Below are 13,252 nucleotides of genomic sequence, written 5' to 3' on the forward strand. Positions count from 1 at the left end.
GTCATGAGCTTGGTGACGGCAGTGGTGGCGGCCGGCGCATCTTGTTGGCATAGAAGTCCCGGCACGTCTGGCAACAGCGCTGGTACCACCGCATGTCCTGGCAGAGGTTCTTCTCTCGGATGACCCGACAGTACACGGTCCACTGGTCCCGCGTGCATTTGTAGGTCAGAGCCGCTGGGGGGACAGTGGAGAGAGAGAGAGCCCAGGGTTACAGAGGGGGCACAGGGACATCACGATGCATGCACAGAGGTGGCCTGGCACACGCTGGGCTGCCCTCACCAGCGCCCCCTGGAGCCTGGCAGAGACTGGGCAAGTAGCCCCCTGCCGGGGACACTGTGGCTGCTGCTTTCTTCTACAGGGGACACACCCCTGCGTCCAACCTGACCACTTGGTGGAGTTGGGTGGCCTGGCTGCCTCCCTGGGGCGAGGGCACTACCCACCCTGATTCTGAGCTAAGTGGCACTTCGTGCTATTTTATGGCCGGAGACGTCATCGCTATTGGCATTTATGAAGCACAAGGGCACAGGGCACTGCAGATCGAAGGGCACCAAACAGCACAGGGTCACAGCACAGCAAGTGGCCCGGATCACCTTCAGGGTCTTGGTTCTGCAGAGAAGGTCCTGCCTGAGGGAGGTCTCTGGGGGACCCCAAGGGGGCTGGTGCATGCAGCGGCCTGGGGTGCAGCTCAGCAGGCTCAAAGACCCCCCCCCCAGTGAACCATCTTAGAAAGCCCCTTCATTCTGGGGGCATTTCAGCATGAGGGAGGGGGCTCTGGGTGGGCATACTCCTTGGGGGTTTCTATTTGGACAAGCGGGAACTCTGCGCGAAGGGGTCACCCGCTCCGGGGTAAGTATCATTCTCCTTGTTGGCACTGCTGGCCCGGCGTGTGGCCTGCCACCGGCAGGGTTCAGAGCGCTCAGGGCCAAGCTGCTCACACCCTGCCCCCGCTGAACTCAAGACCACACCCGTCAACACTTCTCTTCCTTCTCAAGCTTAAGGAACTTCTCATGCTCATGTCCCCAAGGATTCACAGGTGACACCCCCAGACCCTTCCTTTTCAGAAGCAAGCACCTCCCTTTGCCACCCCCCCTCCACAGGAACCCTAAAACATGTGAAGAACAGCCTCCTGTGTCCCCAGTTGCTGGCAGAGGGGTTAATGGGATGCTCAAGGTGCCGCATTTGAGACCGAAGTGTCTTTTTCACAACGGGATGAAATGCCACCTCTGACACTTCTGATTTGCTACGGAACAGGCAAGCGTCGGCCTCCCCTGGGCTCCCAGAGGACCCAAGAAGGGCGCCTGCGGACTCATGGCCCTCACTGCAGGGGGACTCCTGGCAGGGGACCCCGCGCCCCTCGGACGGGGGCCGGCGGCGGCACTCACCGAGGCGCGGGGAGGTGATGGTGTTCACGTTGATCTTGTCGTTGCAGACTTCCTGATGGCACTGTCGGTAGGCGGCTGGCTTCGAGAGGGCGGGGCACTCGTTGCCATGACGCCCGGTGACCTTGTGCATGCACTGCACCACGCGCGACTGCAGGCCCTTCCCGCAGGTCGAGGAACACTGCGGGAGACAGGGACAGCTGAGCTGAGGCCTTACCTGGGCTGGGGCGGGACCCTGGCCCCGGACGCGGCACCCTGTCTGTCATCCACAGCACGAGAGGTCGCGGCTGCGCACCAGCTGCCCGAAGGAAGACAGTTTCAAGGTGGTATGGACTGAATGTGTGTCCCAACATTTACAGGAAGCCCTAACGCTCAGTGGGCTGGTGTTTGGAGGTAGGGCCTTTGGGGGTGATAGGTTCAGATGAGTTCATGAGGGTGGGGCTCCCATGATGAGATCAGTGTCCTTATCAGAAAAGAGATCTCTTTGAGGGTTAGGGCTGCATGTGAATGTTGGGGAGGGGGACACAAACATTCAGTCCACAACATCTTTAAATAGTGGAATACTATACAGCTGTGAAAAAGAAGGGCTTCTCACCCTTTCAAGGCAGCATGGAGAGACCTGGAGAGTATCATGCTAAGTGAAATAAACCAGTCAGAGAAGGACAAGTATCACATGATCTCTCTTACATGTGGATTCTAATGAACAAAATAAATTGATGAATAAAATAGAAACAGAAACAGACTGGAAATGGAAACATGGAACAGACTGACAGACCTCAGAGGGAGGGGGGGCGAGGGGAGCAGGAAAATATTAACAAAAGAACTTATATACATAACTAATGGACACAGACTATAGGGTGGTGAAGGTCTGGGGTGAGGTGGGAACTGGGATGGGGGGCAATGGGGGGAAAATGGGGGACATCTGTAATACTCTCAACAATAAAGAAAAAACAAAAGAAAGAGAGATCAGAACTCCCCTCTTTCCACCATATGAGGACACAATGAGAAGGCAGCCACCTGCAAACCAGGAAGAGAGCCCTCACCAAGGACCCTGACATTGGACTTCAGCCTCCAGAGCTGTGGGAAATAAATGTCTGTTGTTTAAGCCCCGAGTCTAAGGTATTTTGTTACAGCAGCTCAGGCGGACTCAGACAAGATCATTACTGAAATATTCATTTACGCTGATGGTGTGTCACCTCCTACTTCTCACTCCTGTTCGAAGCAGAGCTGGCCTTTGCCATTCTTGAGACATGGGGCAGGGTGGCCTGTTGGTATTGCGGAGGTACTGGACTGATGGCCACAGGGGTCTCCCCACGCCTTGTACGGCCTTTGCCCAGCCTGGGTGTGGAGAGGAGCCCAGTGATGACTGGGGTGGAAATTCCCACAAGGCTGGAGGGCTGGGGCTCAGCATTAAGTAGAGTTACAGACGATGACAAAGTGTAACCTTTCTTGCATTGCATCAGACTCGTGGACGAACATTGTGCTTAACGGTTTTAATTTCGACACCAAATTCCTCGTGACTGGCCTCTCCATCAGTTCCTGACCTGGATTTGCTCAAACCCGGCCGACGGAGCTGAGCAGACCGCCCCACATCCCCAGCGAGTGGACAGTACGCCCTGCAGACTTAGCCGTCTGTCCCTCTTCCCTCCGTCTCTGCCCTCTTTCCAAGTACATCCAGCTACTCCACCGGGTGCTGCTCTCCCTGGAGCCCTTGGAACTGTCTCTCCATCCATCTGGCCTCTTCCAGCCAGACAGCCAGGTCCCTGGGAACACTCTCCATGGGGTGGCCCCGGCACCCACACAACGGGGTTCGGAGTGCACGCTGGCGTCCACATGGGCAGCTCGGCGTGGGGGAGGGGAACGGGGCTGCCCTGTGACGGCCACGCCCGGTGCGAACGGATGCGTCCTGGGCGCCCCCGCAGACCTCAGGGGTCGGCGCTGGACCACAGGGAAGTGTGACACCTGCCGAGGTGGAGGGATGAGGTCACGTGAGGGGACGGCCATCAGTGGGAGGCCTTGAACAAGGGACAGTTGCCACAGCATGGTGACTCTGCTGGGGTGGGGGTGGCGCCCGGGGGGGCTGGTTGCAGGCTGGAAGCTGCCACAGGGAATTACGGGGCGTGATGGCCCAGACCAGCCCCGTGGAGGGGCACCAGCAGCATTGCTTCCCAAGCTCAGCAGATGACCGCCACGTGCCGCCAGGGCAGAGACCCTCGGACCTCGCCACACGTCTTCCCAGGGCCCTGTGCAGGCGGTGAGGGGCTCCCTTCTCACAGGGCAGCGGCTGAGTGTTTACATACAAGTGTGTGTGACGAAGCCAGCACGGCATCTGGCCGCAGCCGATACCCAGGTGACAGGCGCGCTCGAAGACAGGGGGCGAAGGCTTTCGCTCAGAATCACTCTTGGAGAAATGTAAGTTGTGTCACATTGACGTAAGGACAAAACCTCTCACAGTTCAGGGGCAGAAGTGAGGGGTGCCCTGAATTATTTCGTAGCAAGATCACCAGGGTGGGAAAAAAAAAAGGAGGCAAAGAAATAGAACCATCTTTTCCCGGAGGCGGGACTTCGTAATCACAAATGAGGGAGGAAGGCGCAAGAAACGTTCGAGACCACTCACAGGAGCAGTCGGGTAAGTGGGGTACCCGGAGACCGGGCGAGAGGCCAACAGGGGAGCAAGGGTAGGGTGGGCCCTACACAGTTCGAAATCCTGTGCACGCAGAGCAAAGTCACGCCAAAGCAGTGCAAGGTTATGCCAAGGTGGCGCGATCTTATGCCGACACGGTGCAAGGTTATGCCAACACGGAAAAATCTTATGCCAAGGCGGTGCAATGTTATGCCACAGCTTGCCAGTGGGTAGCCCAAGAGAGCAGCCCAGACACATCAAGACCAGTGGCACTCATGACCTCAGCGGGCAGTGCCTGGCACACCTGGCACACTGAGCAGGTGACTCAGGAGGCAAGGGATGAGGACACAGGACGACACCAGGGTGCACCTTCCAGGACGGCCTCTAGTCCACCGGATTTGACCCCGCGCAGGCAGCGACTTTATCAGGTCCAATACGTAACCTCAGTTACGAACGTATAACTCCAGGAGCAGGGTACGTATGTTAAGTAGGCGTCTGACTAGTCCACCTATGCTATCAAAGACTTTTTTTTTTTTTTTTATCCTCACCCGAGGATATTTTTCCATTTTTTGTACAGATAGAGTGGGAGGGAGAGAGAGGAAGGGAGAGAGAGAGAGAAACATCGACGTGAAGGGACACATCGAGTGGCTGCCACCCGCACGACCAACCAGGGCCGGGGACAAACTGCAACCGAGGTACGTGCCCATAGCGGGAACCGAACCCGGGTCTCTCTGGACCACAGGCCGACGCTCTAACCGCTGAGCCAAACTGGCCAGGGCTATCAAAGACTTTTATATCTAAAGGGCTCATAACATCACAAAGCACAGCCGACGGCCTCAGAACATGGGGGGTTGCCCTGTGCACAGGGCCTTGTTTCTGGGGCCATTGGCACTAACAACACCTGTTTAGGGAGGAGAGGGACCCACAGCACCACCAAACATCATCCCTTTTCTCATCACGTCTTGACTTGGACCATTGGCCCTGGTACCACCTGCTGCAGGAGACACGCCCAGGAGAAGAACTACATATCTTTTTTTTTTTTTTTTTTTATCCTCACCCGAGGACATTTTTCCATTTTTTACTCAGAGCAGGAAGGAGAGAGAGGAAGAGAGAGAAACATCGATGTGAAAGGGACACATCGAGTGGCCGCCACCCACACGACCCAACCAGGGCTGGGGACAAACTGCAGCCAAGGTACGTGCCCTTAGCGGGAACTGAACCCGGGTCTCTGTGGACCGCAGGCTGATGCTCTAACCGCTGAGCCAAACCGGCCAGGGCAGAACTACATATCTTCATAGTCCTTGGAGGAACATGGGACAGGCGGTGGTTGGGTTCCTAGGTCCCTAGGAGACTGCACAGGCTGACAAAGAAGACGCCTGTGGTACGCCTGTCTCGCTCCCATGGTGCCCGCCACAAGGTACCCAGGCCCTGCCAGCTGGGCAGTCAGCCTGGCTGAGTCACTTCCTGGCCAGGAACGCCAGCGAGCGTTCTGATGTCTTTTGCAGGTGTCATTATTATGGAGGTGAGAAATCAAGCAAGGCCTCAGTCCTGTGGGTCTATTAAAACCAAGTGCAAAATCGACAAGGTCTCTGCCCGGAAATGGTCCGTGACCGTCGGAAAGCTCAGGTGTGCGCTGGGGTGGCCCTGAGGCCCCGTTTTCTCTCTGAATGTTTAGTCTTGTTTCACACGCTTAGGGCCTGGGGTGGGGTAGGGGGTGCACAGCATTCATGCACAGCATCCCACGCAGGTGTGGGAGCTGTGTCCCGATGTCCTGCAGGCTGCTGGTAGGACTCCATGACAGGTGGAACATTCCACCATCATCTTGAGGCTGACGGTGGCCACCAAGCTCAGCAGGGGTCAGTGTCGTGCCCAAGGTCACAGAAGAATCAGTGAGTGGCAAAGGAGGGACCCAGCTGCCTGTATGATTTAGAGGTTGCACTGGATGGCGCTTTATGGGGGGGGGGGCCAGAAACAGACAAAAAACAAACAAGGTCACTGCCGGCTCCACGGTGTATTTCTTCGTTGGTTTTCCTAGCGGGGGTCACCGGCTTTTAACGTTCCCGTCTGGAAAGAGAACATGAGATCATGGATAGTGTCTCCAGAGAGACACACCTCCGGGGGGCAGCGCCAGGCCAGGAGAGGGGGGCCCTCTGGACCCTGCAGACCCTGCCCCTTCTACGGGCTGTCTCGGTGTCGGTTTTGCTAAGTTTTAGGGGCCGTCCTAAGTTTTAGGCGCACGCAGCCTGTGAATGGTTTGCACACCCACGGAGGAACGTCTGAGAACCGTGGGTGTTTGCTTACCCACCGGGAACAGGCGGCGCCGGGCCAGTGTGCTCAGGGAGAAGACACAGGGTACCAGGTGGCAAGAACAGAAAACACCCCACTCTTGCTCAAGGCTCGTGTGTGTGCCTATACAGAAACTGGTACGGCCACCCCCGAAAATAGCCCACCATGCTATCGTCTGGTTGGTGGGGGCTTCTCTTCTCTTCTGTGTTTTCTGCAGTGAGACAGAATCACCTGTGCGATGGAAAACAAGAGCAAAACACTCCACCAGTGACCCTTTGACGTAGCCTCCGCCGTCCGCCCTGGCTGCGTCTGCCTTTGAGTTCAGGTGACGCCTCCCTGCCCCTGGCCTAAGCTCCACACGTAGCCACGTCCTCCTTGACCGGAGTTTCACCAGGGAAGGAGCAGTGGGGGCAGGGCCACCTGTCAGCAGGCTGCATCTCCACTTCTTGGCTGTGTGACCTCGGGCAAGTTCCTTAACCTCTCTGAGCTTCAGTTTCTTTATGTGCAGCGGAGGGTAACACAGCCTTCCTTGCAGAATGGTTTACAAGAGTCGAGACAGCGCAGAGCAGGTGCCTAGCAGGGAGACTGGGGTGGAGGGGCCCTCAGCAAGCCCTGTTATTATTATTATTAACAATAGCAGGCCAGGGCCTAGGGCTCACAGGGAGTTGTTGGCACCCAGGAAGGTGCGCCGAGTCACCTGGCCTTTGGCCGAGCGCTCCGAGGTGGCCGGGCCCGTCGCCAGACAGGCCTCTGATGGATGTGGACGTCCATCCTCGCCCGGCCCCCAGCACTGACCTGGCAGCTCAGCTACGCGACCGTGGGGGCCCAATCAGAGGCCGACACGGCCCAGGGAGGTCTGAGGGGTGCTTTTGAGCGACCACCTCCTGTCACCTGAGCTTGCCACGTTAAGGATGAGAGGCACAGCAACACATTCCACCTCCGTCCACCCCCACCCCACCCAGCCCGGGCTTTAATTAAACAGCGGGGAGACCTCCCGTGTGCCCGATAGCATCAAATTAGCCCCAAGCACGGGAGTGAAGTCATTTTTCAGGCTTTTAAAATCCAAGCAAACAGATCTATAAACCGCCCCCTCCCCGCGTCGCTGTGTGGTATGTTCAAGTCCTCCTTACGTTAGCCTTCGGTGGGGCTCCCGGACACACAGCACTGAGACAGGAGGGAGTGGGCCATGAATCCACAGGACAGCTCGCTGGAGGACCTGAAGGAAGTGCAGCCCCCCCCTCCCCCCGTGCCCCTCTCCAGCAAGTACCTAAAGCTACGCAGCACCAACAGGCCTGGTGACCTGCCACCCCAGGGGCCCTTCCCCAGCTTGGAGCAGGTGCCAAAGACACTTGGGGGGAAGTTCCGGGAAAAGCAACAGTGAAATCAAACTGTGGTGCAGAGAGAGCCGTAGGTCCGTGCCAACCAAGGAAAGAGAAGTATCTGAGCTGGATATCCTTGGGGTACCAATGACGAGTGACAGGGAGGGAGGTTCCCTCTCGGTAGACCAGTGCTTCTTGCACGGGGGAGAAAGACCTCTGTCCCCTGACCAGGCGAAGGCGGGACATTCCGCCAGCACTCCTGGCCTGGCTTCTTGGGAACAATCGTACGATAAGGTGACGAGAGCGGCCGCAGGCCCGACTCCTGCGCTCCGGCCTGAGCTGTGGACTGGCCTTCGTCCTCGAAGCCCGATGCTCACAGCCGCTGTGGCCGAGCAGTGCTGGGCAGAGTAGGGACACAATAAACACCCCAGATGCCCGATGGCATCTCAGAGAGGCGAGCTTGAGGCTCAGGGCATCGTGTAACCCTTCCCCAGTGACCTGGCCTCCCACCCGGCCCGCCCTCCTTGAGGCCCACGCTCCCGGCCACACCACCCCCGGCAGGGGGGGACCAGGTCCCTGTCCTCACACCGAGGCCGGCCCTAAGGACAGGCTCCACCAGGGAGAACTCCCTGTCCTCCTCCCGCCTGCCCTGCAAAGTCACGACTATAAATAACCAGATCCCAAAGGGATGTTTTGAGAATTAGCTCAAGGAGGTTGTAAAAGTCTCAGGAAGAGGAAAATGCTACAGGAATGTTACACGTGTGCGTGAGCTCTGGTTGTTCCAGAGCGGGGCCAGGTGGGGCCGTGCAGGGCTGGGGGGAGCAGGGACCCTCAGCCCCTGCTCTGAGGGGCCAGCCTGCCCGGGGCAGGTCTGGGTAACAAAGAACGAGAGGGAGGGAGGGAGATGGGGAAAGAGAAAACACCTAGAGGAACGCCACTTTCTGTTTGTGCCTGAAAGGGACTTGACTCGTGAAATGTCTAAAGCATTTTTGACAGATTTACCCCCAACTTGGCATGAGCACCGCAAACCTCGGAAGCTGTTGGGACCTGAAGTAGCATATTTAAGCAATAATGAAAATCCCCACTGTCTGCTCCAGCCTCCAAACTGGAGATGCTATCTTAGACACCCCACACTCACCCCCCCACACCCCCACACACATACCACCACACACCCACCCCCACACCCCACACACATACCACCACACACACACACACCCATACCCCACACACACCCCCACACACATACCCCCACACACCCCCACACCCCTACACACACACACCCCCACCCCCAAACACATACCACCACACCCCCCCACACCCCCACACACACACCCCCACCCCCACCCCCACACCCCCACACCCCTACACACACACCCCCACCCCCACCCCCACACCCCCACACAAATACCACCACACACCCACCCCCACACTCCACACACATACCCCCCCACACACCCACACCCCACACACATACCACCACACACACACACACACACACCCATACCCCACACACACCCCCACACCCCTACACACACACCCCCACACACCCCCACACCCCCAAACACATACCACCACACACCCCCACACCCCTACACACACACCCCCACCCACACCCCCACACCCCCACACGCATACCCCCCACACCCCCCCACACCACACACACACACACACACACACACATACCCATACCCCCCCACACCCATACCCCCAACACACCCCCACCCCCACACACATACCACCACACACACACACACCCCACACCTACCACCACACCCCCCACACACACACCCATACCCCCCCACCTACACCCCCCCCACACACATACCACCACACACACAGCCCCGCCCACACCCATACCCCATACACATACCCCCCACCACACACACCCCTACACACATACACACCCACACACACCCACACCTCCCCACCCCACACCCCATACACATACCCCCCCACACACCCACACCCCTATACACACACCCCACACCCACACCCCCACACACATACCACCACACCCCCACACCCCCACACCACCACACCCACACATATACCACCACACACACACCCACACACATACCCCCACACACACCCACACACCCCACAGTCCCCACACATATACCACCACACACACACACACCCCACACTCCCCACACACACACCCACACACACCCATACCCCCCACACCCACCCCCTACACACACCCCCACACCCATACCCCCCCACACACCCCCACACCCCCACACATACCACCACCTACACACACACACACACACATACCACCACACTACCACACCCCACACACACCCACACCCCCCACCCCACACCCCATACACATACCCCCCACACACCCACACCCCTACACCCACACCCACACCCCCCCACACCCCATACACATACTACCACACACACCCCCACACCCCATACACATACCACCATACACACACCCCCATACACATACCATACACACCCACACATATACCACCATACTCTCATACACTACACACGCACACACCACACACACACACACACACACACCCTCCCTTTCGAGCTGCTGTTCCCTCCTGTCCTCAGCCTTGGCTTCGGGCCCCTGTCTCTCTGACTGCAGCCTGCTGACTGCAGACTCTGGTTGGGACACTGAAGCCGGGGGACCAGAAAGCCGAGGTGACCCCGATGACGAGATGGTCACCCCAAGAGCCCTGGATTCTGGGGGGCAAGCCAGAGCCGGGAGCACAGGAGACCGCAGGGGCCGCTCTCACTGTTTCGAAACCCTCAGCCCGGGAAGCCCCCCTCACAGGATAGCGCTGGGCGGGGAGCCTGGTGCCGGGAGGGGCCGGACACAGCGCACGGGAGACGGTGCCGGGGGCTGCCAGACCGGGCCGCCCGGGCCTCCCCTCTGCTTCCTGCCCCACCCGTGCCCACGGGCTGCCCCTCAATGCCACAGGCTGCACTGAGCGTGTGACCTCCACTGTCCCCACTCCACCTGCATGTCCGCGGCCCAGACAGGGCCATTGTCCCTGTCACCGTGCCGGACAGCTCCCTCCACGTCCTCAGAGGCCTGTCGGCATGGACCCGACGACAACGCTGCCGCAGAACGTTTGAGAACGTTCTCTGATCAGACTCTCAGCCAGTGACAGCTCGCCGCCATCTCCCTGGGCCTCGGGGACACACTGGTGACCTCTCTCAAGCTGGGTCGCAGCGGCCACACATGGACAAAAGGCAGCTGTCCACAGAGAAGCCAGACCTGCAGGTGAAACTCCCCATTTTCCAACGTCAGCCACTAGCCCCGACCACACAGCCGGCGACTCTCAGGCCCCGTGTGCGGAGACACCAGGAGAAGCGACAGGGGCGTTCTTGGTTGCCGAGGCCAAGGGAAAATACAACGGGAAACGGTGGTCCTCGGACACTGTCATTAGAAAGACGGACCTCAGAAATCTCATCTGACATTTTATAGTGTGGGGGAAAAGGCTCTCTAGAGGGACTGCTTGTTGGGGTCTCACGTGCGACGACAGTCCTGACCGCAGCTCCCGGTCAACAGCACCCGCCAACATCGGGTGAACGGCAGACAGGCGAAGCAGCGTTTCGGCGCCCGATCCTGACCCCAGGAGCAAGGACCGGCCCTGGCAGGTGCTCTGCCTCCTCCCGCCCCTGTGCCCTCACCTGTGCCCACACCCTGTGCCCACACTCTGTGCCCTCACCTGTGCCCACACCCAGGTCCCGGCAACAACGGGAGCGCCGTTGGCCTGCCAGCCCCGGGGTGTCTCGGCCAAGGCTCCCACCTGTTTGGGAGGCTCTTGTGACAAGTGGGTGGCCAAAGCCCTGCAGGGTACAGGGCACAGCCAGCATGCTCCAGGGACGGCAGGCTGGCATCCGAGGACCCCGCGTGGCACTGTGGGGGACATTCAGTCCCTTTCGCGCCACGTGGTCCACTGGCATCCGAGAACCCCGCGTGGCACTGTGGGGGTCATTCAGTCCCTTTCGCACCACGTGGCCCACTGCCATCCGAGGACCCCGCTTGGCACTGTGGGGGTCATTCAGTCCCTTTCGCGCCGCGTGGCCCACTGGCATCCGAGGACCCCGCTTGGCACTGTGGGGGACATTCAGTCCCTTTTGCGCCGCGTGGCCCACTGGCATCCGAGGACCCCGCTTGGCACTGTGGGGGACATTCAGTCCCTTTCGCGCCGCGTGGCCCACTGCCATCCGAGGACCCCGCTTGGCACTGTGGGGGACATTCAGTCCCTTTCGCGCCGCGTGGCCCACTGCCATCCGAGGACCCCGCTTGGCACTGTGGGGGACATTCAGTCCCTTTCGCGCCGCGTGGCCCACTGCCATCCGAGGACCCCGCTTGGCACTGTGGGGGACATTCAGACCCTTTCGCGCCGCGTGGCCCACTGCCATCCGAGGACCCCGCTTGGCACTGTGGGGGACATTCAGTCCCTTTCGCGCCGCGTGGCCCACTGCCATCCGAGGACCCCGCTTGGCACTGTGGGGGACATTCAGTCCCTTTCGCGCCGCGTGGCCCACTGCCATCCGAGGACCCCGCTTGGCACTGTGGGGGACATTCAGTCCCTTTCGCGCCGCGTGGCCCACTGCCATCCGAGGACCCCGCTTGGCACTGTGGGGGACATTCAGTCCCTTTCGCGCCGCGTGGCCCACTGTCTTCCGAGGACCCCGCTTGGCACTGTGGGGGACATTCAGTCCCTTTCGCGCCGCGTGGCCCACTGTCATCCGAGGACCCCGCTTGGCACTGTGGGGGACATTCAGTCCCTTTCGCGCCGCGTGGCCCACTGTCATCCGAGGACCCCGCTTGGCACTGTGGGGGACATTCAGTCCCTTTCGCGCCGCGTGGCCCACTGTCATCCGAGGACCCCGCTTGGCACTGTGGGGGACATTCAGTCCCTTTCGCGCCGCGTGGCCCACTGTCATCCGAGGACCCCGCTTGGCACTGTGGGGGACATTCAGTCCCTTTCGCGCCGCGTGGCCCACTGCCATCCGAGGACCCCGCTTGGCACTGTGGGGGACATTCAGTCCCTTTCGCGCCTCGTGGCCCACTGCCATCCGAGGACCCCGCTTGGCACTGTGGGGGACATTCAGTCCCTTTCGCGCCGCGTGGCCCACTGTCATCCGAGGACCCCGCTTGGCACTGTGGGGGACATTCAGTCCCTTTCGCGCCATGTGGCCCACTGCCATCCGAGGACCCCGCTTGGCACTGTGGGGGACATTCAGTCCCTTTCGTGCCATGTGGCCCACTGCCATCCGAGGACCCCGCTTGGCACTGTGGGGGACATTCAGACCCTTTCGTGCCGCGTGGCCCACTGTCATCCGAGGACCCCGCTTGGCACTGTGGGGGACATTCAGTCCCTTTCGCGCCGCGTGGCCCACTGCCATCCGAGGACCCCGCTTGGCACTGTGGGGGACATTCAGTCCCTTTCGCGCCACGTGGCCCACTGGCACCCGAGGACCCCGCTTGGCACTGTGGGGGACATTCAGTCCCTTTCGCGCCGCGTGGCCCACTGCCATCCGAGGACCCCGCTTGGCACTGTGGGGGACATTCAGTCCCTTTCGCGCCGCGTGGCCCACTGGCAGGTGCGGAGCTTGGGAAGGAAGTGAGTTTGCCGGCACAGAGACCACCTCCTCGAACGAAGCCG

The 13,252-nt window shown here is 59.9% G+C and overlaps 1 protein-coding gene across 1 annotated transcript in view; it reads right to left on the reverse strand.

Moving 5' to 3' along the window:
* ADAMTS17 (ADAM metallopeptidase with thrombospondin type 1 motif 17) overlaps positions 1-13,252 on the reverse strand; it is a 213,310-nt gene continuing 200,058 nt past the window's right edge. Inside the window, exons 21-22 of the mRNA XM_036278118.1 lie at positions 1,383-1,560; positions 1-174 (exon numbers count right to left, since the gene is read on the reverse strand). Of these exons, the coding sequence (XP_036134011.1) occupies positions 2-174; positions 1,383-1,560 (351 nt within the window). The 3' untranslated portion in view covers position 1. The remainder of the gene's footprint in view (positions 175-1,382; positions 1,561-13,252) is intronic.

This window comes from Molossus molossus, unplaced genomic scaffold (assembly GCF_014108415.1).
Source record: "Molossus molossus isolate mMolMol1 unplaced genomic scaffold, mMolMol1.p scaffold_m16_p_24, whole genome shotgun sequence".
Classification (NCBI taxonomy): Eukaryota; Metazoa; Chordata; class Mammalia; order Chiroptera; family Molossidae; genus Molossus; species Molossus molossus.